Source organism: Pan paniscus, chromosome 3, assembly GCF_029289425.2.
Source record: "Pan paniscus chromosome 3, NHGRI_mPanPan1-v2.0_pri, whole genome shotgun sequence".
Taxonomy (NCBI): domain Eukaryota; kingdom Metazoa; phylum Chordata; class Mammalia; order Primates; family Hominidae; genus Pan; species Pan paniscus.
The window spans coordinates 106,078,640-106,105,503 of NC_073252.2; the positions used below are offsets into that span (position 1 = coordinate 106,078,640).

The following is a 26,864-nucleotide window of genomic DNA, read 5'->3' on the forward strand; positions in this document are numbered from 1 at the left end:
TTGTTTATAACCCACCAAACTAGTGGTATTTTGTTATAGCATCCCAAGTAGACTAAGACAAGTGGCTATTTTTTCTTTCCCAAGGAAAATAATTACAGATCTGAAAATGTACCATTCTGAAGCATCACTGCTGTCCATTACACACAAATTTCATTGAAAAATATATGACAACACTGTAATTAGACTATGTTCGGCCTTGGATTGACACAAGTTGTAAATGAGGACTAAAAACCCATCTAATCATCCTCCCAATCTATCATCCTAGCTTCATCTCTAACCACACCTAATTCCTCACCCCCTTTTCCTGTTGCTTTAATTTCTTATGCTTCTGCCTTTGAATTTGTTGCTTCCTCTGAAGCAAATTCTCTGTTCTTCATAAATTGACTCATGCTTCAAGTTACTAAGTTTGTCTATGCAATCTTCGTTTTTCATTTACACCCTAGAGGTTTTTGCATTTGCTACAGTCTAGCACTTAACAGATTTTATTATTTGAACCTAACACTTTCTCTTCAGCCAGTAGTGATCTCCCAAGCCTAACATGGGGCTCAACAACAGTGCTTTCTGAAATTTTTTTACAGAATTATATATAAAGATGAGATCAAAGCAAAAAAAAAAAAGTGAACACAGGATCCACTATGACAGTTACTTCTAGTAGGGGGAGGACTTCTTTGATGTTCGTGGGTCTTTATTATATACTATTAAATTAAATATGGCCTAAAGTTCTCTCCATACGTAGTAAACTGTAACCTATCTTAATATGTAAACAAACTACAATCTAACTTGAGAGTATATTCTTGTAACAAGTAGCTAGGTCTCAGCCAATCATAGCAACTGAGATTTCAGCCAATTACAGGCTGCAACTGCTCAGACCATGATAAAATAAGGCAGATAAACAGTTGTAACAAATCAGGTTATTTCTATATGTCACTTTCTTTTTCTGTCTATAAATACTACCTATCCACTATTGCTGGGTGAAGCTGTCTGAATTGTTACTGGTTCAAGGTGCTACCCAATTCATGAACCACTTCTTTGCTCAAATAAACTCTACTAAATTTTATTTGTCTAAAGTATTTATTTTAATAGATTGGTGTCAGAAGTGGGACCCAAAGCAGACCTCCAGGGACACACAGGAGCACGGTATGGCCAAGTGAAGGTACCCACCAGGGATTATGTGCCCACTCATCTCTCACAGCAACTGGGATCATGGCAGAGTTCTCTCTTAAATTCAAGCTCTATGAATTTTTGTTTTGACCTCTCTGACTTTATTTGAGCAATTTTAGTGGAGTGGATCTGGGATGTGATTGGATCTAAGTAACTGAATTGGATCCAGTCAGAGGCTTGAGGTCAGTATCTTTTGAAAATAGGTTTCTCCAAATTTAAAAAAAAAAAAGTCTGGGATTCCAGCCAGGCACTCATGCCTGTAATCCCAGCACTTTGGGAGGCTGAGGCATGCAGATCACCTGAGGTTAGGAGTTCGAGACCAGCCTGCCCAATATGGTGAAACCATATCTCTACTAAAATTATAAAAATTAGCCAGGCATGGTGGCAGGCGACTTTAATCCCAGCTACCTGGGAGGCTAAGGCAGGAGAATCACTTGAACCCAGGAGGCAGAGGTTGCAGTGAGCCTAGATTGTGCCACTACACTTCAGCCTGGGTGACAGTGCGAAACTCCCTCAAAAAAAAAAAAAAAAGAAAAGAAAAAGAAAAGTCTGGGATTCCAAGAATCTGGGACTCCACTTTTTGGTATGCCAGCTAACTTTATGCACAAAAATTATGGGCCTAGAACCTGTGAGTTTTTGTAAAAAATGTCCCTTACTAGGACAACTTAGAATTATAGTTGTTACAGTGGGGAAATTTTAACATACATAAAATTGTTCATTTGCAGGGGCATTAAAAAAAGAATCCAAAATGCCACAAAGCAATGGAATATATTTTTAAATTGGTATGTACAGGCATCTAAAGCAGCAAATAAAGCAAAGATTGCCTCTTTATAAGGTTGCTTACAGAAAACAAATGAAAAAAATCTTAAATATCTTTTTCACAAATACTGTTTAAAAGCTTTACCCATGGGGGCAGGAAATCTTATTCTATTGGCCAGGAAAACAATTCTAGTTCAGATATTTTTTAATAAATTACTGAGTTTTATATTATTGTGCACCTGGCAAATGGCTAAAAATTTTAAATGAAAGCTATAGAAGATCTGTATCTGCTTATACGTTTATGGACAGATCTGTATGTATGACACATGTGTGATATTTTTGTATCTCCTTATGATATTGCCAAAATTGAATTGAAAAAGAGCTCTATTTATTTGGGTTTTTCAAAAATAAGTGCTAATATAAATGAAGTATTCACTCAGAAAATTAAGAACTAAAATGCTTTTCAAATTCACATTACTTGGGTGATCTTGGTAAATAAGAATCTTGTTGATTTCATTAAAACAGTCATGTCTTCAGAATTTTCAGCATTAAATATAATACAGGCACATAACTTTTCCTACCTAGGTTCACTGGTAAAATAAACTTATGTTACCTCTATATTGCAAAATATGACAGCAAGAGAAATAACTTAGATGATGACTAGCTGCTTACTGTCTCATCTTTATAAACAATCTATGCATAATTGTTAAAAATAAGTGAGTTAAACAGATGTAAGATAAAATTTCCATGTAAAACAGTCCTTCCTATATTAGAAGGTCTTAACATTCTTATCAAGATGGAAAACTGAACTTGAGGGAAATCTGTACAAACCACAATTTAATTCTTAGGCCTAGCATTAAAAAAAGAAAACCTAAGAGGCTAGAGATGAAATTTTGTCTCCTCTACAGTTTCTTCTTACTGATACACTAAAGATATTTGTAATTGTTACAAACATGTTCTAGGCGACACTGACGAATTGTACTATAAGAAAGCATATGCTTCTAGAAGTAATGATTGATGGATTTGCCAAGGTACAGATGAGTGATGTGGCAGTTCCATGGGTGATGTGACAGTTCACAATTGCTTGCTTTGTAGTGTTCAGTGGCAGTTAAGGTCACTAAGGATTAAGAATTCTAATTGTGGCTGGGCACAGTGGCTCATGCCTGTAATCCCAGCACTTTGGGAGGCTAAGGCAGGTAGATCATGAGGTCAGGAGTTCGAGACCAGCCTGGCCAATATGGTGACACCTCATCTGTACTAAAAATACAAAAATCAGCTGGGCATGGTGGCACATGCCTGTAGTCCCAGCTACTCTGGAGCCTGAGGCAGGAGAATCACTTGAACCCGGGAGGCAGAGGTTGCAGTGATCCGAGATTGCACCACTGCACTTAAGCCTGGGCGACAGAGCGAGACTCCATCTCAAATTAAAAAAAAATTCTAATTAATATATTTTATTTAATATATAGAATTATTAGAAATAGAGAAAAACTCTATATGCAAGTATATCAGGAAGTTAAGATGTGCTCTGGTTAAGAAAAAGTTATAAGGTATGAGAATTTTTTTGTTAAGGGAAAAAAAGAGTAACTTTTGTCCTCAAATAGAATGACTGGTTGTTGCAAAATGTGAAGAGGAAAAGTACAGGACAAAAACTGAACAGATAAGGAAGTTGTAGAAGTTTTCTGGAAGATGAATCTTATAAATGGAGTTTTATGTGTGATTAAGCTGGCTAATATTAGAAGAAAATTATTTGAGTTTCTCCAAAAGTTGAGCATTAATATCAAAAGTACACTGATGCAAAACTAGAATGTAGTCCTCTCTGTTAAAACAATAAGGTTTTCTTGAATTGTTGGCCTGCTCTTGATAGGAAATTATGAAAAGTTTTTCTTTACTTTTTATATAATTGGCCTAGGAAGCAAAGATTCTGTATTTTACAAAGATAATTTCCTGTGCTTCATGTTGCCTTTATTGGGTTTTTGATCACTTATGAAAACTGAGTCTGCTTTATTAAAAAATGTAATTTACAACTCTGCAACTCTCTGTATTTGCCTTTGAGTCTTTAAATTACCACTCTGATTAAATGAATGATTATTGTTCACAGTGACTTGTGATCCTTTTTTGATCAAATGTTTTAAACCTTTGATATTTTTTATAAACTTTCCAAAATAAAATTCTAAATTAAGTCTTTTCTTGAAATTGAATTAACTTTGAGATTTTCCATATGCACTTTCAGAATATCTCAAAAGGATATCTCTTGTTATAGAAAGAGACATATTAATTGGACTGATCTGATATATTAAATTATATGGGAAGGATTATAAAATAATAAATAATACTACGTTTTTGAATTATATTTGTATAGAATGTGTTAATATGTATTTCAGAAATTGTGTAAAATTCATAGAAATCTAATAGTTCTGCTATAAAGCTATCAGTCATAATTCTAGTAATTATCTTAAAATGTTGAATACAACAGAAGTAACTGAGTTTCCTTGTCAATTGTGTCATTATTGTAATGAACTCTTCCCAGATCTTTAAAGTCATGGCCATTTTAAGTCTTGTCATTCACAGATAGTTAATTGTTTACTCTGATACTTTCTGAGAAACCATAAGCCTAAAGTGTACATCTTCAAGGAGATTTATGGAAAGAACTCTGAGAAGTACAGGTTTCTCATAACTTTAAAATCACACCATTGGGTTGGGTAAGAATTCCCAGACTCTAATGAAGAAATTGACTGATTCATAAAACTGCTAACCTAATGTCACACAGAATAAAAATAATACAAAGGAAATGACTTGGGCAGAATTTCATGCTAATTAAGCCAGTACTGAAATTATTAAGATATACAACTTGAATGAACTATATAATATTGATTCAAGTCAAATTACATTTGATAAAACCTATTCAATAAATAGTGCTATAAGCACCTGAATTGGAGAAACAAAGTTGGTATTTAAGAGAATTAAATCCAATGTTAAGCCTGGATGCATGAAGAACCGGGATGGCTGCCTGGTTCTTCTGGAGTCTTAAATCTTCCAATATTAAAAGCTCTGCACTCCATGACTCATTATGGAGGAGATAAAATGATTCAAATTATGAAAAAAGATTGGTGGGGTGACTGTTATAAAATTGCTAAAATAGTTTATAACCAATGTCTGGTTTGTCAAACCCATAATTGTGGTAAGACAATAAAAACTTCAGGTGATACATTTCCTGAACACCTACAAATGGCTTTCATTCAATTTCCACTTTAAATGCATGTTTTCTGGTTGTATAGAAGATTTCCAATGCAGGAAGGCCAATGATATAACAATAGCTAAAAGGTTATTGGAAAATATGTTTCCCTTATGGGGCATTGCCAGAGAAATTTCTAGCAACAGAGAGGTATGCATTTCACTGGACACGCTGTAAAACAGTTAAACAGGTATTATAAACACAAGAGCTTAGGAAAAGCTAACTGAATTGATTGGATTGCCTTGGTCAAAGGTATTACTGATTGATGGCAATAAGATCCATTCCCACTGTAAAACATAAATTGACCCCTCATAAAATAGTTACTGGAAGGCTTATGCCCCTAATAATAAAGTCTCATGTATCTTCCCCTCTTATAAACCCAGACATGACTTAATAGTGCAAGCCTTGAATGCATTCTGCCAAAGCATATTTTTACCAAGTGAAAGAAGTCCTTCATGACCCACCAACTGATGACAACCAAGTGTTTCATAATATAGAACCTGGAGGTGGGGGTCTTTTGGAAATAACTCCAGAGAAAGACATTACTTGAACTCGGTTGAAAGGGACCATACCAAGTTCTTCTCTGCAGCAAACTTCAAGGCCTTGAATCTTGTATCTGCATTTCTCAACACAAAAGAGGTCCTGTAGACTTCTGGAACTATAAACTTGTTGGAGACCTTGAAATAAAGCTGATCAGGGAAGTTTTTCCCTAGAAGCATATGGCATCCTATATGTAGACAGCTTTCCTAATATTGCAGATCAAGAGTTCTTTGCTATCATGAAAGCCTTCTCTTTTTTTCCTTTTTTCTCTATTTCCTGCAATACTAATTCCTTCCCTTTCTTTAGGAAAACCCTAAATAATGCCAGACTTTTTTGAATTGTATATGTAAGGATATGTTATTAATATGTATTTCAGAACTTGTAAGAAATTAATAGAAATCTAATAGTCCTGGTATAAGGCTATTAATCATAATTCTAGTTGTTGTCTCAAAATGTTGTATGCAACAGAAATAACTGAATTTCCTTGTCAATTTGGGATGATACTCTGTGGATGGCTTTGGCAAAGTCTTATGGTCTCCAAGAAACCAGAGTAACTGTTGGGTTTATGAGCTAATGCCCAAAAATCTGGAAACAATTTCATTAACGCTAATGCCTCTCTGTGTTCCTAATGAGAGTCACCCTGCAACCCCAAGGAAAGAGAGGAAGGTTATCTTTGATATGCTACACATCACTGCTACCTGCCTTCCTATACTTGCTGAAAATAGTATCTTGATCTTTCCAGTTAATAACCAAACTGTTACCAAATATAAAAAATCTGGATAGAGGGGATTGGTCAATGGGTGCAAAGTTACAGTTAGACAGGAAGAATAAAAGCTGCTATTCTATTACACAGTAGAATGACTACAGCTAATAATAATGTATTGTATATTTCAAGATAGCTAGAAGAGATGATTTTGAATGTTATCCCCAAAAAGAAATGATAAATGCTTAAAGTGACATATTATTTAATAATTATCCTGATTTGATCATTGTTCAACATATACATGCATTGAGACATCACACTGTACCCCATAAATATGTACAATTATTATTTGTCAATTGTACATAAAAGTAAAAAAAAAAAACTATCAGAATGATGCCTGCAAAAGGTATCTTGTGCTTCCGGGCATTGCATACTTAAGACGTTGGGGACTACCTATGTGGGTACAAATAATTGCCTGTGTGATTTCACTGGATTAAATCTAGCAAAGTCTTTTTACTAGATCCAGTGGTTTGCACCCTTACAACATGCTATATAGGGACCACAGAAGAGTAAGTTCACCACTGGATTTTATTCAGGAGCTATGCCAACTTGTGGGTGGACAAATTTAACTGACCTCGGCTCAAACACCACTAAGTGGCCCTCTTTTCAAGCCCCCAAGGGCCTACATTGGGTTGGTGGATAATCTGACCTGCCTTCTCTGTTGTTTCCTCACTGGTTCAGATCTTGCTATTTGGCCTGGCTCGCTCCTACATCCCAATAGCCTTCCCTGAAAGTTCCCATAATACCTTCATAATCAGAGGTTAAAGCAGTCAATAACCAAAGTAAGCACCAACCTAAAAATAAATGAAGACAAGTTAGTTTCTACTGAGGAAAGGTTCCAATGGAGGTGCTGGAACTCACTCTTGGCATTAGCAGGGTGCTTGTTGTATGGAATTTGAAACTAATCTGTAAATTGGGGAAAATCTTGAATTTGTAGCCAGTCAGACCTCCTAGGGGTTCACATGGTAGAAGCTACTCAAATATTCTCAGTGGATCAAAACATTTGTGTTCAACAAACACACTTCATGGAACATTACACAACTTTGGATCTCCTCTTTGCTCATGCTGGGGGCTCTTGCATGGTGCTGAATAAAACTGAATGTTGCACTTATTTTTCCTCTAATTTTACTACAACAGAAAACTTAACTTAAAAGGTGGCAGATACTGCTGTTTCTCTAAACACTGCCACTGAATATATTAAGGAAACTTCTCAGGGGAAAGGAACACATGATACATTTATGGGAGCAGCTAATGGTTGGTTTGTAGGCATCCTGAGTAGTGAAAGGCAAGCTAGGCTATTCCAAACTTTTCTAATCTTTATGCTTCTTTAGTGGGTCTCCAGGTTATTATAACTTGTGTTACCAGGCTAACTACAAAAATGGATACCTCTTTAAATCAGGCCATAAGGCTGAATCAGGTCATTCAGTGAACTATGGTCCTTGTAAAAAGTAAAGTAGAGGTTCCTTTTCAAAGACTTTCCTCCTCATCTGATTAGGAATAAATAGTAACCTCTCTTAGAAGCAAAATTTATTCAAAGACCTGTTAACATTCTTAAATATCTGCTAGCTGTAATAAAGAAATCAATGTACTTTATGTTCTTAGCTCCCACAATTTAGCCTAAATATTTGCCCTGGCATGCTTATACTGGTCCAAGTGGGCATTAGGTCATAGCCTGTTCCTCTTCCTTATTTAGAGGTGTTTTTCCCTTCTCAGCATTCCACAAGTTACTTCCTCCTTCCTTTGTTCTCCTCTGCCTTTGCCTCTTTTAAGAATTTCTAGGTTGCTAGCCAATCAAGACAAATACAGAATGTGAAGTCCCGTTCCAGCCAATGGAAACCAGTCACAACAGTAAGGTGGACGGGTCAGGTTATAAATGACCCTGCCTACTTTGTTCGGTGTACTCTTGTGGCAAAACTGCTGGCGAGTGTACTCTTTCCGCAGAAAGTAAAAATGGCCTTGCTAAAGAAATTAATTTTATGTTCAAGTGCTATTTCTTTATGGCACCAAGAAATAAGCATTTCTAACAGTCCTCAACAGCCATAATGCCCTAAATTAGACTATGACCAATTGGACTCAAATACTTTGAACTATCTTTATTGCCTGAACTTTGAATTGTTTGATTTTGATCAGTTCAGTTTGTGGAGACTCCTGTTAAGGTGTGTACCTCAGTTTATTGCTATACTCCTTCTCGTGGCCATAATAGTCTCCCTGATGTGTTGTTTCCCCTCGAGAGTCTTCAATGTCTCTATGCAGCCATCCTTTGTACACCAAATGGTGTTATTACAGTTAGAATAACAACATGAAGAAAGTATAATCACTCAACTAATTTGACATTGTGATTCCATACTGAGACAAAACAAGGTTCTGGTCAATCTCGTAAAACTGAGAGGCTGACCCAAAGGAGGAAACTGTTATTAAATTAAATCTGGCCTAAAGTTGCCTCCCTACCTAGCAAAGCATAATCAAACTTAATATGTAAATAAACTGCAATGTAATTTGAGAGTACGTTCTTCTAACAAGTGGCCAAGTCTTGGCCAATCACCGCAGCGGAGCTTTTAGCCCATTACAGGCTGCAAAAAATATTGTCTATAAACGCGGCTTGCCCACTGTTAGGGGCTGGAGCTCTCTGAACCTTTACTGGCTCAGGATACTACATGATTCATGCTTTCTTTGCTCAAATAAACTCTGCTAAACTTGTTTGAAGTTTTTCTTGTGAACAATATTTAAACATAAAGCAAATAAATTAATAAGAATCCTATATCACTAAGTTACAGTAATTAGAAAGTATTCACCTGAGTGAGAAGATTGGCCAAGCTGCTATCCAGTCTTCCGTTATTTGACAAGACATTTCTTTCCTATGCTTTCTAATAGTATTCGTTATTCCAGAAAGGTTGCTCTATGACCTTAAACCGTCCACATGTTCACTGCACTGATAGACGTCCAACGTCAAGATGGGTAACTAAAGGTCAACTCTCCCTTTACCTTCCCTGAGCCTGATTTTTGCATTGTAACTCATGGTCACTAGACATTTGTTTTGGGTGTTCGCAGTCTACATTTATTTCCCTTTTAGGGGAAACAATCACTGTCCACGGGATTAAAATAATCCCGAGTTGATTATTTGGTGACATCAACCAACGGTGCACATTTTGGGTCCATTACCAACACAGCCAAGCAGCACATATTTCTTCAGAGCCTAGATATGCACACGTCATCAAAGGATAGCATTTTACTGAGGCAACACCACTCACTTCATAGAACAAGGGGCCAGTGGCTTTTCAGAAGAAGGGTCTGTTCTCGGCCCCACACCAGAACGCCAGCCGCCAGGTCCCGCTGCTCAGCAGGTCTCAAGCCCGCGCTCACTCGGGCTCCGGCTGCTGACAGCTGCGAGCCCGCGCGTGTATACCCGCTCAACGCTGGGGCGTTACAGCCCGGGCCAATGGGCAGAGCGGGACTCGAGGCCCCGCCCCCACCCTGTGACGTCACGGTGACGCCGGGGGCGCGCGGTCTACAGGGCCGCGTAGGTCCCCGCCCCCAGAGTCTGGCTTTCCGCGGCTGCCCGCCTCGCGCGTCTTCCCCGCCCGCGTCTCCTCGCTGTCGCCGCCGCTGCCACACCATGGCCTTCGTCACCAGGCAGTTAATGCGTTCCGTGTCCTCCTCGTCCACCGCCTCGGCCTCGGCCAAGAAGATAATCGTCAAGCACGTGACGGTCATCGGCGGCGGGCTGATGGGCGCCGGCATTGCCCAGGTGAGCGGCCCTCCCTGCAGCGTGCCCACGCGCTTGGCCGCCCACCCTGAGGTGGAAGCTCTGGCGCGACCGGCCGCGAGGGGCCTGCACCAGCCCGACACCCGGGAGTTTTCACCCCGCGCCTCCCGGGTGTAGTTGAAATATCTCGCGTCTGGGCCTGTGAGGGCCCAAGTCTCACTCCCCTCAAAATTCAGGGTTCTGGGCCGATCCTCAGCTTCCTCGTTTGGAAAATTCTGGCTGCCCCCAGGGCCCGCTGAAGGTTCCATGGAGAGTGGCGGTGAATGCATTTTGGAAGCGGGCCGTGCAAGAGAAGAAAGAATTGTATGTGCACAAGGTTCAGGCATAACGCGTTTGTTCCTGCTCGGCTCAAACGGGAGTTTGCTGCCAAAGACATGAACTGCGATCAGTTTTAATTTTATCAGTTATTTTTGATTTTTATTCTGTAATTGTGCAGTCTTTGTCAAAGTAGTTTTCTCTCCTAAACGGCCTCCCGGCTCTCCCCGGTCTTCGCTTGCTAGGTTGTAAAGAATAGTAATAGTCATGACTTTTGTAGCACTTTGTAAAGTCACCTAATGGAAGATTGCTGAGGTCCTGGTTTTGACCTTTGAAATAGTGCCGTCTGTGCAGAGTTCTGAGCTTGCGATTTTGGCGCTGCAGCGGAATAAGTCTCTCTCTTTTTTTTTTTTTTTTTTTGAGTAGGAGTCTCTTTGACCCAGGCTGGAGTGGAGTGCAATGGCGCGATCTCGGTTCACTGCAACCTCCGCCTCCCGGGTTCAAGCGATTCTCCTGCCTCAGCCTCCTGAGTAGCTGGGATTACAGGCGCCCCGCCCGGCTAATTTTATATTTTTAGTAGAGACAGGGTTTCACCTTGTGGGTCAGGCTGATCTCGAACTCCTGACCAAAGGTGATCCGCCCGCCTGGCCTTCCGAAGTGCTGGGATTACAGGCGTTAGCCACTGCGCCCAGCCGGAACAAGTCTTTTATCCATTGTACATCTTCAGGGCTTTTCCATTGTTCTGCTGAGCTGTGGTTCAGGCTCAGTTGTGCAAGGGATTGATTACCTGGCTACTGTAATGCTTGTACTTTTTTTTTTTTAATTATTCCATTTCAGCTCACATTGGAGAACCATGGTTTTCGTATCCTAGCTGATTATATTCTTAGCATTTCAGTCCTTTGCAACTTGGTTTGTTGGGGAAGGCGGTTATAGTCATCTAATTTTTCTTGGGGACAGTACTACTGTGGCTACAGTCATGAGAGAGTTTACTTTTTCAATGTCTTGTTTCCAACCAAGTCCACGCTTTCATGCTTGCTTTTTAAAAACAAAAACAAAAAAACCTTTTACTATTAGGTATTATATATCTCAATTTTCTTCTCCTTGGCAAGTTTTTTTACAACGTTTTTATTTGATTGCATTTTCTTCTAAAAGCTATATCCCTGTTATGTTTTATTTATATGACTTCTTACAGTCTCCCATTTCCTCTGAGACCATAATTTTGGACGTACATTGCCCTTTTTATTGTGTGGATCCCCTGGCTGCTAGGTTATAGTATCCCCATAATCTATGTTGTATGTGGACTGGGAGGAGTAACTCCCTTTAACCTAAAAGTTCCACAGGTTATACTCAAGAGAAAGTTTAGTTTGAGTACGTTTGTATTCCCAGGCTCCACCCAAATCTCCCAAGGCTGTGAGAGTGAGATTTGTTGTGAGCAGGAATAGAACAATGTGTTTTTTAGAAACATTTTAACAACATCTTAGTAACAAAATATTAGGGCCTTAAGCAGCCTCCAGGAACATTATGGGAAATGGATCCAGAAACTTGTGGCTGGTGTCCTTGAAGACAGCAGTGGAAAAAGATTAGAAACTAAGTAGAAAGCGTCACTTCAACTTTTGTAGAAGATCAGAGTGCTTAGTTCTTTGAATGCTGCATCCATCATTGGCCAAAAATGGATGTTGTGTTGCATTAAAAGGCAGAGGGGCAATACCTAAAATTACAGGTATGGTGTTGGAGCTTTCACCTGACAAAGGAGTAAGGAGAAATGATTGACATTAATGGAGAACACAGGCTTGTGCTTGTCAATCAAACTCTTAAATAGGTGGACCAGGGAGTGCCTTTTGAAACTTAAGGGAAAAAAAAGCTATTTATGCCATAGGCTGGACACATAATAGAACTGTCATTCTGAAAGGTTATAAAGACCAGAAATCTATAAAGTGGACGACCATAAGAAACAGTAGTTCCATCCTTATGTAACACAGTTTGGAAAAACCTCAGTTACTTTAGTTGACAGCTCCAATCCTCTAAAACATTTGTGAGCAATGTTTTGCAGTGGTTTAGCTTATCTGCTTTTGCACCCTACCCTGTAGCATGCAGTTCTAGGCAGTATTGCTTCATTCTTTATGCTCCTTGACCAACAGCTTTTGGCATAGGGTAAATCTGTTTTGCTTATTGAGTGCCAGAGACGAATTAGTTGATGTGTTTTGAGTACAGATGGGCTACAGTTCAATATAAGAAGTTGGATGGTCTGCATGCTAGCTCTGCCTCATGCTGTGTTAACATGGGACTTTACTTACCTCTGTGTCTCGGTTTTCTCATCTCTAAAGTAGACTAATGCTAGTACCGGCCTCGTAGGGAGAGAATTGAATAAATTCAATGAATTCATGCATATGTCAAGCAGTTACATATATCAAGCATATGTCAAGCACTTACACAGTGTCTGGCATATAATAAGAGTTCACAGAAAGTTAGCTGCCTTTATAATAATTATCTTCGACCCGGCATGGTGGCTCAAGCCTGTAATCCCAGCACTTTGGGAGGCTGAGGGGGGCAGATCATCTGAGGTCAGGAGTTCAAGACCAGCCTGGCCAATATGGTGAAACCCCGTCTCTACTAAAAATACAAAAAAATTAGCCAGGCATGGTGGCATGTGCCTGTGGTCCCACCTACTTGGAAGGCTGTGGCAGAATAGTCTCTTGAACCTGAGAGGTGGAGGTTGCAGTGAGCCGAGATCGCACCACTGCACTGTAGCCTGGGCAACAGAGCGAGACTCCGTCTCAAAAAGATAAATAAAAATAATAATCATCATCTTCATTGCAGTTGTCCTGTCCTTTTGCCCTTTTCCCCTCATATCCACTCCCATCCTGATCACAGCTGCTGAGGTAGGCCTGTAAGGTTTAGATGGAGAATATTGGTCATGATTCCCTGTTCCATCTTGCTTAATCTTGAATGCATATACCCGCTGTTGCTGCAGCGGGTATGTTTTTTCAGGGACCTCTGAAAGGAGGGAGAACACTTTTTACTTACCCCCCATTTTATTGTTAAACTTTAGTAAAGCCATAAAAGTACAATCACAAACTAGTATCGAGGTTATGTTACTGATTTTCATTAGCTTAATTTTCTTGAACTTTCTGACGTAGTTTTAATGTTAGTCAAGGTGCAGTTCTGCTTATAATTTTAATAGTTTTGTCATTTTAAACACGTCAGTTTGTGCTCAGAAGGATGAAAAAATATTTAAATAGATTTTGTGGGAGCCTGATGCATTTCTCAAGCAATTAAGCAATTTAAGACAAGTTCAGTGCTTAATTACATTTGATCAGAGCACAGGCCATTTGTACATGTGTATTTTCCGAGAGTATCTACTTTGCCTGTCATTTCTTTTGTTTGTTTTAAATTAAAAAAACAAAAAATCCCTTAGACTGCAGGTTAATATTTGAAGTTAACTTGTTTCATGTGTTTGCTTATTACACACTTCTGACTTGGTTTTGATTGCTAATTTATCTTCACTGGATACTTAGGCCAATAAAGAAGCTTATAGGATTAAATGAGCCTTGAGTGGGGGACAGGTTGTTTTTTTTGCTTTATAAAGAGGAAAACAAGAAAGGAAGAAAGCTGGTAGCTGTGTGCATTTCTCCAGTATTGAATCCTTTCTAGGCTTTGCTTCATACATTGTGTTTTTTCATATGAGGAGCCCAGAGAGAATGCATAGCTTTCATTAGATTACTTGTGAGGAGCCAGTGGGCTCCCTGGGAACGGGGCACTTCAGATGTCCCCCTTGAGACACTTTACATGCTCTCTGGGTGCAACCTTCTTTTTAGTGCACTACTCTTCTTTGAGGAAGTGAGAAAGTTTGCATCTTAAAGGGGGTTGGGGATAGGTTCTTCTCTCCCAAAGCTTGCTTTTTTTTTTTTTTCTCCTTTTTAAAAAGCAGAAAGTGCATATTTTTTCTAGAGAGAGCTTCTTTGGCTATTAAAAACAAAGTAAGGGCAGGGAGAGCCTGCTACGTTGCAGGGATTTTGTGTGACTCTACCATGCTTGATAAGGATCCAGGTAGACCTGAAAGCTTCTCCCCAGCCACTGGATTTGTTCTCTCATCTCTTCTTCTTGCCCCCAAATCTGCATTTTCTGATGCTGAAAAAGAGAGTGATCAGAGTTGTTTCATATTTTTTTAGCTTTATTCTCTTCTACTGTGAGTACAGCTCTGTTGAGCTGTACAGTACAGTACTGCTTTGCTTGCAAAGCAGTACAGATGCCTAGGAGAAGTTTCAGGATCACAGGAGACCAGCACAGTTACCTGGCTGTAAGCTCTCCTTTTGACTGTTCCTTATGGAGGGAATATTTGTACTCCCAGTTGTTACCTTCCTGCTGAAGGACATGAGATGTGTCTGTTTGTTATGAAGTTTTCCCCCCACTTCCCGAGTTGTTGCTTATCTTTGTTGGGCTGTTCTCTGCTCTTGGTTGAGGTACTGGGATGTAGAACCACCCTCTATTAGCATATTAGTTATTGGACTCTGGGTGAGGTTGGAGATACTGTCATTCCTAGAGGGTAGAAGAGGTAGGGCTCACAGGCAACAGAAAATAATGCTATGGGATATGTTTGGACATTTTTTAGAGCAGAAATGGCACTTCAGTCAGTCAGGTTTTGGCATTTTCCTGCCATGTTTTGCCTCCAGCTTTAATCACTTGCCCCTTGCTTGAGTTTCTTCTTTCTTCCCCTCTCCCTTCTCTCTTATCTGTGGTAGGCACACACACCTCACTCTCTAGTTCTACTGGGACCACAGGAAGATAATGTGGATGTTCTCTGTGGCTCCCCCTGTTATATTCATGATGTTATTATTTCTGGTAGTGGTATTCTAATCTCAAAAGTACAGGCTATGAGGTCCCTGCCAGGGTTTAGATGCTAGCCTTCCTATCCTGCCTTTAGGGACCTCGGGCAAATCACTTAACTCCTCTCTGCCTCTTTACTTACCTGGGAATAATGAGACTCACCTGACAGCTGTGAAAGTTAAATGAACTAATATACAAGCTCCTAGAATAGCATTAGTGTGTTTGATAGTAACTGTCTGATAAATGTTAGCTGCTTTCACATAGACCCATCAGACCTGATCTAGTGAGGATTTCTCTTAGATTGTCTTCACTGTCGGAAGAGTTTTGATATAGGGAGTTCCAGCAATTCTAAAGATGTTAAGACTTATTTATGTGGGTTGTTGAGAAAGATAATCTCAGTGTACCATTTACTGGTTTTTGTAGAGCTAAAACCACTCTACAAAATATGACACTTTATTCTGTTCAAAGAATTTTGATTTATTTAATTTCATGTGACCATTACAATAATCACCCCTGCAGAGATGGTTCCTGGGGTCAATGGTCAGAGGCAGAGCTGGGGTTAGAACTTGAGTTCTCTTCTGTTCTGCTGCCTGTAAATCCCCAAGCCTGAATTCAGTTCTGCCTGCACCTCTGGCAAGTGCTGTATTGTGGGGAGAAGTGTGGCATCCATGGCAGGGGATCCTCTGTGGCTCTCTGGAATCAGTACATCCCAGGTTGACGTCTCCTTGGCTCTGGACTCAAAGTTAGTCTACCTGCTGGTCGTCTACATCAGGGTGCTGTGCTGCCATCCTTCTGCCCATGGTAGACTCAAACTCACCTGCCAAGATCTAATTCATTATTACCCCTCCAGCTTTTTCCAGAGAGCTTGCCCCTCCTGTTGCTGCAGTTGTTCTTCCAGCCACATGTACTCTGAAGATGGGATCACAATCAGTGTCTCCATACCAGAAAAGGCTCTGTAACTTTTCCGTCATGGGAGAGCTCTTTCCTCTGCCCTCTCCTTTGCAGTTCCTAGACCAGGTGTGTTAACCTGAATTGTCATGGGAGCCTCTTAATTGGTCCTTTCAGCAAAAACTAAAAGAAAAAACCCACTCATCATGGCAAACATTGTCATATTAGTCTTCCTGGAGAGGCATTTGGATTTATAACTCTCCTCTACCCGGAAAGTGTCCATCATAGCAACATCTTCCAGGGATTCTTAAATATAACGATGCTGTTGACATGTCTGGTTATCCCTTTACCTTTTCAGAATTTGTGGGAGGTGAGAAGTCTGGGAGAGGTTATCTGGGTTATTATGAAACCTACACACTTACTGAATTAAAAAAAAAACTATGTAACACAATTCTAGTCTAAAAATGGGTGCACACTTTCTTTGCCTTTTAAAATACTTTTTGAAATGTAAAATTTGAAGTCTAATAAAGGAGTCTGTCCAATTAATTTAACTGTTTGAAGAAAAAAACCAGTCCAGGCATGGCGGCTCACGCCTGTAATCCCATCACTTTGGGAGGCTGAGGCGAGCAGATCACTTGAAGTCAGGAGTTCAAGACTAGCCTGGCCAACAAAGTTAAACCCTGTCTCTACTAAAAATACAAAAATTAGCTGAGCATGGTGGCACATGCCTGCAGTCCCAGCTATTCAGGAGACTGAGGTGGAAGAATTGCTTGAACCCAGGAGGCGGAGGATACAGTGAGCCAAGATCACACCACTACACTCCAGCCTGGCCAACAGAGCAAGACTCCTTCTCAAAAAAAAAAAAAAAAAAAAAAAAAAAAAAAAAGAACAAACCAGCTGGTTGTGGTGGTAGTGGTTGACATCCTCAACAGAACACCTTTTGCTAATTGTTGAAGTCAGGGAAGACAACTTGTGCTGATGGCAGAGTTCAAGACATTACACAACCAGAGACAATCATAAACCCAGAAATGCCAGCCCTGAGAGATGCGACTGATGTATGACTTTTTTCCTCTCTGGATCAAACCATGACAACCGTAAAAGGCAGGCCTTGCTGTTAAGGCGCTGCAGCCTCTGAAGCACAGTTGGCCTCAGGGAGCCCTGACTCAGTCTACTTATTCTGGGGATCTGGAGAAAGTCAGAAATCATGTGTGGTAGATAGTTTGCATAACTTTGGGATTTTCCAGAGAGAGGATGAAAACAGTGGCCCTCCTTGTAATGTCTAGGCACATGGGACATCCAGTGGAACTGTTGAGGGAGGAGATGGGAGGGAGACCAGTCACCAGGCCAGTTGATATAGGTCTCATAGACTCACCACTCAAGTTGTGCTTCGGAGAAAGCTGCTTCAAATCTTCTTGATACATTTACAAAGATAAATAAATCCAGTGTGCTTCTGCTTGGCATGTTTACTTGGTCCTGTGGTCAGAGTACTCTGGGGCTTTGACAAATGTGCTAGTCACTTAGCCTATTTTTACAACTCTGAAGCAGCCGTGTCTAAAAATATTTCCTCTCTGGCTGAGCCTGCCTTCCACCAGGCCTAGAAAAGTCATGGAGCTGAGGACATAGCCTTCAAATATTTTTTTTTCCATTGCAGACTGCTTGTCCTCAAGGTCTTACCAGCATGTAGGTCACTGTAATATAAAACATGAGTTCTCAATGGATTGATTTAAATTGTGGTCACTCAAGTTAAACTGCCAGGAAGAGTCCTCCTCATTTGTTGTAAAAATAACAGATGTCTATGAAAGGAGAAAAAGAAGGCCTTTCTTTTTTTGCAGTTCATTTCTCCACTGCCTTCTCTATCCCAGAAAGTTGGCGGTAACTTGGGTGTTACTGAATTACTCAGGAGAATGAATTGTACTTGTTTCTCTGTAGTTATTTTCTAAATAAGAGGTTACGTTATCAGGAGAGGCCATCAGCTACAGCAGTGGAAAGAGCCACCAGGTCTCATCTTGACTTTACCAACAAATGTCTTTATTCAGTCAACATTCCCTGAGGGCCAGCCACAGCCAGGTAGGGTCTAGGTTCTCAGTGTACAAAGATGAATGACATTTGGTCAGGAGCCTACAGTAGAGGAGTTCAGATTACTATAACACAGTTTGGTAGGTGCTGTGGTACACAGATGCAGGGATGTTACAGGGCATATGGGGGACATCTAGCTTAGGGCTGAGAGGATCTTGGGGAGTAGGCTTACTATCTGGAAATGATTCTTTGTTTTGTTTTGAGACAGAGTCTCTCTCTATCACCCAGGCTAGAGTGCAGAGGCGTGATCTTGGCTCACTGCAGTGTCCACCTCCCAGGTTCAAGCAATTCTTCTGCCTCAGCCTCCTGAGGAGCTGGCATTACAGGCGTGCACCACCATGCCTGGCTAATTTTTGTATTTTTAGTAGAGACAGGGTTTCACCATGTTGGTCAGGCTGGTCTCTAACTCCCCACCTCATGATCTGCCCGCCTTAGCCTCCCAAAGTCCTGGGATTACAGGTGTGAGCCACTGCGCCCGGCCGATTTTTAGGCTTAGTTAATAGGTGAAGTTGGGGAGAAGGTGAGGCCAAGAGAAGGGCTGGAGTTGAGAGGCAGATGTAGGGAGCTACTGGCCTTGTGGTGGTGTTAAGACTGTCATGCATGAGGCAATAGTTGTGTTCTTTTTGTTTTTTTGTTTTTTTTTTCTTAGTAATAGCCATCCTAATGGGTATGAGATCAGAGGTTTTTAACATTATACTGTGATGGACATTAGAGATTTCATGAATCTCCTTCATGGTTCCCGAAAGGTTGGTAAAGATTCCTTCTCTGACCTTTGTTGTACATATTGGTCTTCAATATGCATTCTTATGGAAAAAGGTGTTCATGGCTAAAACATTTGAGAGCCACCACACTGAATGATCTCTGGGTTGTCTTCCTTCTCTCAAAATTGATGATCCTGATTATCTGTAGCTAATAAGCCTGAGCAATAAATGCTTTCGCCAATCTCTTAAGGTAGTTGAGAAGCTAGGTGTGTTAGTTTCCCTTCTGTGATAGAGAAGAAACCTGTGTTGGAGAGCAGTGAGCTTATGTGTCTGTGGCCATCTCTGACCTGATTCACACATGTGCCCCTCACAGACAGGCACAGACACAGGGTTGGCATGCCTCTGGCCTTACAGCCTCTTGGATGAAAGGTATAAGACACATTCACATGTTGGAGTAAATTAAGCACACATCCATTTTGAAATCACAGGGCTGGATACCACTTAAAGAATATTGATCTTGCATTGGGCAACGCATAGCAACTGCCCTACATTTCCCCTTTTACCTAGCGTCACAACCACCAGTACTAGAAAGCAGTTAATCTGCTCACCAAAATAACAGAGAGAGACTTTAGTGGCATTTTTTCCACTTGGTAACTGACTAGACTCTGGCTATTAGCTCCTTTTTTTTCCTTACTATCCTTTTCAAACTAATAACGTGACTTCTCATAATTTTAAAGTAACTTGATGCTTACACAAAGTTTATCATAAAGGTTTCTAGCAACAAAACCAGTCATGACTTCTTGAGAACTTATTTCTAAAATAATTTACAAATTGAGACTTATGAAAAAATAGCTCTGTCATTCAAGTGTTCATTTCATGAGTATGAAGTATCTCCCTTGTGCTAGACATCAGGCCAGGTAAAAAGTAAGATGTGATTGCTGCTCTTGAGAAACCTACTGTCTAGTGGAAGAAATACAGGTATGAACAACTAATTGTAATGAAGGCACAGACAGCCTACCTGTCACATCTGGGATTTGATCTGAAACAGATGAAAGTTATAATAGTTTACATACCTTACCTTAAAGTATGGTTTTTAAATACTTAAGATGTGATATGACATATGGTGTGTATATATATCTTATGCTAAGGAAAAAGGGACATTAAAAAAGCTTATGTTAAAAGATATATGTATACATTGTACTGCCTGTATGTTTATGAAATTTGTATTTACTGGAAATTCTCGTTGGCCTGTAGATAGGAGTGTTCCTAAGCACCCTATATTGGGATTTGTGGTAGCAGCAGCTTGACAACCTGAAGTGGATGATGCAACAGCACTTTTGAAAGGTCTCTCCATACTATCTTGATTTCATCATCTAAAGTTGGTGTTGGCAAAGAGAAGATAAGTGTTCAGGGTGTTGGATATCCCAGTTACCCTGATTTGATCATTACACATTTTAGGCAGGTATCAAAATGTCACATGTACCCCAAAAGTATGTACAGCTATTACATATCAGTTTTTTAAAGAAGAAAAGGTTGGTATGGTTAGCTTTTCTATTTCAAGTGTATCATTCATCTTTCACATCTGGGATTTCTCCTATGCTCTGGTTGGTTAATAACTTTTATTCTGAAATCGGTGAGATTCTTATGACATGAAATAGTCTATAACCAGTTAAGTTTTTATTTCTCTGTTCTGTTCACATCCTGGGGACTGGGCTGCCATTACATAACTGAGCAGCCATTGGTGGTTCACACCAGCGCCACACCCAGTTATTTTCTTTCAGTATTTGAATTCCTGCACAAAAGATCTGCTGTATCTGCAAATCACTAGAGGCACAAAAGAAGTGATTACCTCTACTAAGGGTTGGGAGAAGTTTCACTAAAGGAGAGATGGTGTCCATGTTAGATTATGAAGAGTAAGTTGAAGTCCATGAAGCAGCAATGAGGGAGCCGGACATGTCTGGCAGAGGAAACCACATGAACAAGGGCACAGAGCCATGAGATAGCACAGAGGAGGGAGACGTGTGGTGTGGCTGGGGAAGACTACAGAATCAGGTTACTACCGTCCAAAGCATTTGTTATTTAGCAGTTATTGACCAGCTATCATATTCAAGGCATGTGATAAGTACTAAGGGCTACAAAGACCAAATCAATTTCTGCCATTAAGGGATTTTAAATCTAAGAGCAGAGATTAGACAGAGATCTAAATGACACAATTTACTTTGGTGTAAAGTAGTACAATAAGAGCAGTAAAAATCTAGTTCTGAGGTTTCAAAATAGAAAGTACATTCATTTGGAAAAAGGCTTCATGGAGAGGGTAGCATTTGAAATGGGCCTGAATAATGGATAGAACATTTCTGGACAGCAGTTAATGGTTGGGATTAAGGAAAAAGTGTTGTCCAGAAAATGGTGACCTACAGAATAGTGGTACCAGTAATGAAGGCCAAGGAGAATTGATTTTAGGGTCAAGGTGATAACTGCAGCTTAGATAGATTATTTTGGTTTCAGGCACAGTTGGAAGTATGAGAACGACTGGAATTTCAGAAGGAAATTATATTGGAAACAGAACCTTGAAGGAAGTCCTTGTTTATAGGCTTAGAAGATCAAGAGAGGTCAATTAATATGGCTAAAAGGAACAGACAGATAAGAAACTGAACAGTTTCAAAAATGAAACTTTTATTGGCAATGTACAGGGCTGTTGTAGAAGATGAAGCCAAAGAACAGGCATTGACTTTAGCAATTTAGTAGACCATTGATAAGTTACAGTAGTCCCCCCTTACGAGGGGAGGGAGTACATTCCTAGACCCTCAGTGGATGCGTGAAACTGCAGATAGTACCAAATCCTATATATACTATGTCTTTTTGATCTGATAACCCAGTCAACTACCAAGTGACTAATGGATTGGGTAGTATACAGTGTGGATATGCTGGACCAAGGGATGATTCTCCTCCCAGGCAGGACAATATGAGATTGCATCACACTACTCAGAATGACATGCAATTTAAAACATGCATCATTTATTTCTATAATTTCCCATTTAATATTTTTGGACCATAGTTGACTGTTGGTAACTGAAACTACAGAAAGTAAAACCACAGATAAAGGGGGGACCAACTGTATCTAATTTCATGCAGCAGTGGTGGTGGAAGAAGCTACTCTGATAGGAATGTTTGTGTTCCCTCCAAAATTTATGTCAAAGCTGAATCCCCAGTGCAGCAGTATTAAGAGATAAGGCCTTTAGGAGGTGATTAGGTCATGAGGGTTCTGTATTCATGAACAGCTTAGTGCCATTTAAAGGGGCTTGAGAGACCAACTTTGCCTCTTCTCCCTTCTGCCATGTGAGGACACAGTGCTCGTCCCCTCCAGAGCAGGGGTCCCCAACTTCTGGTCCATGGCCCATTAGGAACCGGGCCACATAGAAGGATGTGAGCAGCTAGCAAGACTTCATTTGTATTTACAGCTGCTCCCCATCACTTGCATTGCTGCCTGAGCTCTGCCTCCTGTTGGATCAAGAGTTGCATTAGATTCTCATAGGAGCATGAATCCTGTTGTGAACTGTGCATGTGAGGGATCTAGGTTCCGTGTCCTTGTGAGAATCTAATGCCTGATGATCTGTCACTGTCTCCCATTATCCCCACATGGCACCATCTAGATGCAGCAGAACAAGCTCAGAGCTCCCATTAATTCTGTATTGTGGTGAGATGTATAATTATTTCATTATATATTACAATGTAATAATAATAGAAATAAAGTGCACAATAAATGTAATGCACTTGAATCATCCCTAAACCATCCCCTCTTCCCTGCAAGACGGTAGAAAAATTGTCTTCCGTGAAATTGTCTCCCATGTCTTCCTGGTGCCAAAAAAGGTTGGGGACCTTTGCTCCAGAGCATGCAGCAGCAAGGCACCATCTTGGAAGCAGAGAACAGCCCTCACCAGACACTGAACATGCTGATGATCTTGATCTCTGTTGTTTATACATTACCCAGTCTTTGGTATTTTGTTATAGCAGCACTAACAGACTGAAATAAGCCATATTACTAGAGTTTAGGAATTTAATGGCTCAGAAGAAAGTAGAAGCACCAAGTGTAGTGAATAAAATAGCAGCTAACAAGCTTTGTGCACCTTCACATGCCTGGCACTGGTCTAAGCACGTTAAACACATTAACTTCTTTAATCCTCACAACAGTTCTATGAGGTGGGTACCTTTGTTACTAACCTTTATGACAGATCAGGAAACCAAGACATAGAGGCTTCATAGCTCACCCAAAGTCACACAGTGAGTGAGTGGCTAAATCAGTGTCTTAGTCTTTTTTTTTTTTTTTTTTTTTGCTGCTATTAACAGAATACCTGAGACTGGGTAATTTATAAAGAACAGAAATTTATTTTCTCATAGTTCTGGAGGCTGGGAAGTCCAAGATCAAGGTACCAGCTTTGGTGTCTGGTGCAGACCTACTCGTTGTGTCTTGCCGGGGGAAGAAGGCTGTCTGCACATGGCAGAAGGTGGAAGAAAGCTAGATGAACTTTCTCCGTCAAGTCCTTTTATAAAAACCTTTAATCCCATTCATGAGGGAGGAGCCCTCATGGCCTAATCTCCTCTTAAAGGCTATCAATACTACCTCTCAATACTATCATATTGGCAGTGCCGGACTTTTGAAGAGGACATATTCAAATCATAGCCAGGTTTTAAACCCAGGAACTCCAACTATAGGCTTGTTTCTCCACATATCACCATGCCACCAAGTAATTTAAAGACTTTGGTGGTAAAGCAAAGGCCAGCCTCAGGTGATTAAGGAGGATCCTTTTCTTCCTCCCTTTTTATATGGAGCAGGATCCCAGCCCGTTTGTAAAAAAATAGAAGGACACAGAAGGGAAAACTTGAAAATGAAAACTGAAAAACAAGTCATGAAATCAGAAGATGTGAGATCAAAAGCAAAATAAAATAGTTTACCTTAGAAGGCTGTGCCTGGATCCAACAGTAGGCTTCAGACCCTTGCAGAAAGAAGAAGGGGGCAGCCCAGAATTAAAAAACAAAACAAAACAAAAAAAACCCCCAAGCTATTGTGATGTGCCAGGCACCACTGCAGGTTTTTGACTTGTATTAACCCATTTAACCCTCCCAATAACCCTGTTGCCCCTGTTTTATAGATGAGGAGACAGCCTGCTGAGGTTAAGGAATGTTTTCCATCCCTGACTTGGCACACAGGCTCTGGAGTCTGGCCCTTGCCTGTCTCAGTACTGTTTCAGGCTATTGCCCTCAGACCCCGCCATGCCTTCCAGGGTCAAGAAAGGCATGTGAGCAGGCAGCTTGAGCTCCCTGTCACGTGTAGACAGTGAGAATAATGTGCCTTCCCCAAAGGCAGTTATGAAGATCAGAGGGGATAATTTATGAAAAGTGCAAGCTCTCTTGAGAGTAGGGGATTTTGTTTTGTTCACCTTACAAGGCAGGTGTTGAGTCAATAGGCTGCAGTCAGTGAAGGAATGAATGCAGTGGCATGCGCAGCGTGGTGGTCTAAGTGGTAGTTTTGGTCCATCCCTAGGGGAGCACAAGTCTTGGGCAGAGGATCAAAAGCACACACCTCTGAGAAGCCAAGTGTTTTTGTCTGTAACCTTTGATCATTCAAAAGGAAGCATTTTCTAACCTCTGCATTTTTTTACCCAAACTGTACAAAGGCTTCCTTGCTGTCCAAGTTGTGGTATACTCCAGTGCAGCTGCCTGGCTTCCAAGAGAAACTTAGCACTTCTTGTTCTGTTTGTAGCCTCAAATCAACATGTAACCAAAAGCTGTGAATGAATAATCCAAACTTGAAGGACCCCAGATTTTATTCAGGAGGAGTAACTGGAAGCCATAACCATGAACTTCCATATCTGTCATAGGAAAGAGGTTGGCCTCAGCAGCAATGAGGGATAATTCTTTCAAGAAAGGAATGAAGAGAGAAGTTAGATGGAAAAGAGATTTTTAAGGTCAAAAGAAGCAGCTGAAGAACATGTGTAGGACAGCCTTAGGAGTTACTACACTTCAAGACCTGGGTGTCTGCTGGAGGAAGGAACATGACCCTGCGGAGATGTTAAGGGTTGGGAGAGCTGAGCTTGGAGGCTGGAAGCCCAGCTGGGAGGCTATTGTTAAAGAGGTAAGATGACCCTAAACTAGTATTCAGGATGTTATGTGGTACTAAAAGGAATGTTAAACCAAGTGATAATACTGTATTCAGTTTAAATGTTTATTTGATACTGTAACTCACCATATATACCTTCTTTTTTTCTTTCTTTCTTTATTTTCTGTATTGGAAACTCCTAATCAAGATACCTTCTTTCTTAATATTTGATCTTATGGTTACCAAAAAGATGAAATCAAGCCATTGTTTTTCAAACTAGGGTCTTTGGGGATCTAAAACTTACATTAAACAATCTTAAAATTTGCCTTTATTTGGATGATCCTAGAATTAATACAAGTGTATTCTGGATGATTTGAATGTTTCATCACTAACGAGATCTGAGATATCCATCCCCTTATGTGCATTTGTGTTCATATTATTATTTGTGCCAAGTGAAGCCACAGTGTCTCCTCCAAAGACATTTTGCCGTAAGTTGAAGAAAGAAAAATGGTGGGAGAATGGAGCAATTACAGGCACTTGATAATGTTGGTGTTAGGACTTCGAATGCTAAAGAATGGGGCCTCACAATGGTCAGTACAGTATTTATGTTGTAAATGTGTGTGTTGCCCGGATTCATTCTTTGGAAGAATAATTAGTTATAGGCATAATGGTAACTGTGAATGAATTTTCCTCTTCCAAATATCAAATACAGTCATATGCTCATTTAATCCAGATTTTAATATCATAATTATCTTGTTTCGAAAGAACAAACTGCATAACTAAAGTGATGCTTCATTAAAATTGACATTTGACCTTGGAGAACTGATTAAATAAAATTAAATGAGATAGGATAGGCCTGGTGTCTGGCATTTGGAACGCACTCTGTATGGGAGCTGTTATTAGGGCTGGCAAACCTCAGTGGGCTCTGGTTTCAGTTGGTTGTGGAGTCTTTCACGGAATTTCTTCTCTAGGAGATTCAAGATTTTCTCCCAGCATTGTAGCCTGTGGAGAAGAAAGGAGGATCAAAGCTCAAAGGTGGTGGTTAGTCAGCCAGGAGCAGGCAGGTGACCATCAAGGATCTGTACAGGGGATTGTAGATGCAAGTGTGGCCAGAGGTCAAGGCTAGAAAAGTGCTATTGCAGAGAAAGGGGCTAGAACAAACATAGTCAAGGAAGCAAGTGCAGGGCCTGACCTTCAAGAAAGGAATTAAGCAAGCTTTATGTAGGACTGATGGAGCAAGACCCTGATGTGAAGAGTCCCAGGCAGGAGGCCTGGTGGGGCTTGACCTTTCCTTAGGGAGTGTGTGGGGGAGGAGTCTTCCCAAAAGTGTCTTCAGCATAGCGTCTGGAACTTTCAGAGAGCAACAGGAAGACTTTGGAACTCAATTGGTTTAGAGCTTCTCAGTGGTTTGAGGAGATAGATGGCAACCTAGGAGTGGCTGGTGTAGACAGGGATAGGGATCAGAGCCGACAGGTTATTTTAGGGCAGTGCTCAGTATCTGGGGGTGTTTCTAAAAATAGCAATGACTAGGCACCACCCCAGACTAGAGGAATTAGAATATCTGTAGGTGGGGCCTGGGGTTTGGGCTTTTTAAATATTCCCAGTTGTTTCTAATCTGTGCCGGATCGGAGCACAGATCTTAGAGCAGTGGTTCTGAAACCTTGGTGAGCATCAGAGTCACTTGGAAGGCTTGCTAAACCACAGCTCACTGAGCCCTACCCAGAGTTTGATTCATTGGGTCTGGAGTGGAGTCTGAGAATTTGTATTTCTAACAAGTCCCCAGGTGATTGTTGCTGCTGGTCCATGAC

At 40.6% G+C, this 26,864-nt stretch overlaps 1 protein-coding gene across 1 annotated transcript in view; it reads left to right on the forward strand.

Moving 5' to 3' along the window:
- The first annotated feature begins 9,938 nt into the window (after positions 1-9,938).
- HADH (hydroxyacyl-CoA dehydrogenase) overlaps positions 9,939-26,864 on the forward strand; it is a 45,380-nt gene continuing 28,454 nt past the window's right edge. The window contains exon 1 of the mRNA XM_003829995.4: positions 9,939-10,200. Coding sequence (XP_003830043.2) covers positions 10,069-10,200 — 132 coding nt within the window. The 5' untranslated portion in view covers positions 9,939-10,068. The remainder of the gene's footprint in view (positions 10,201-26,864) is intronic.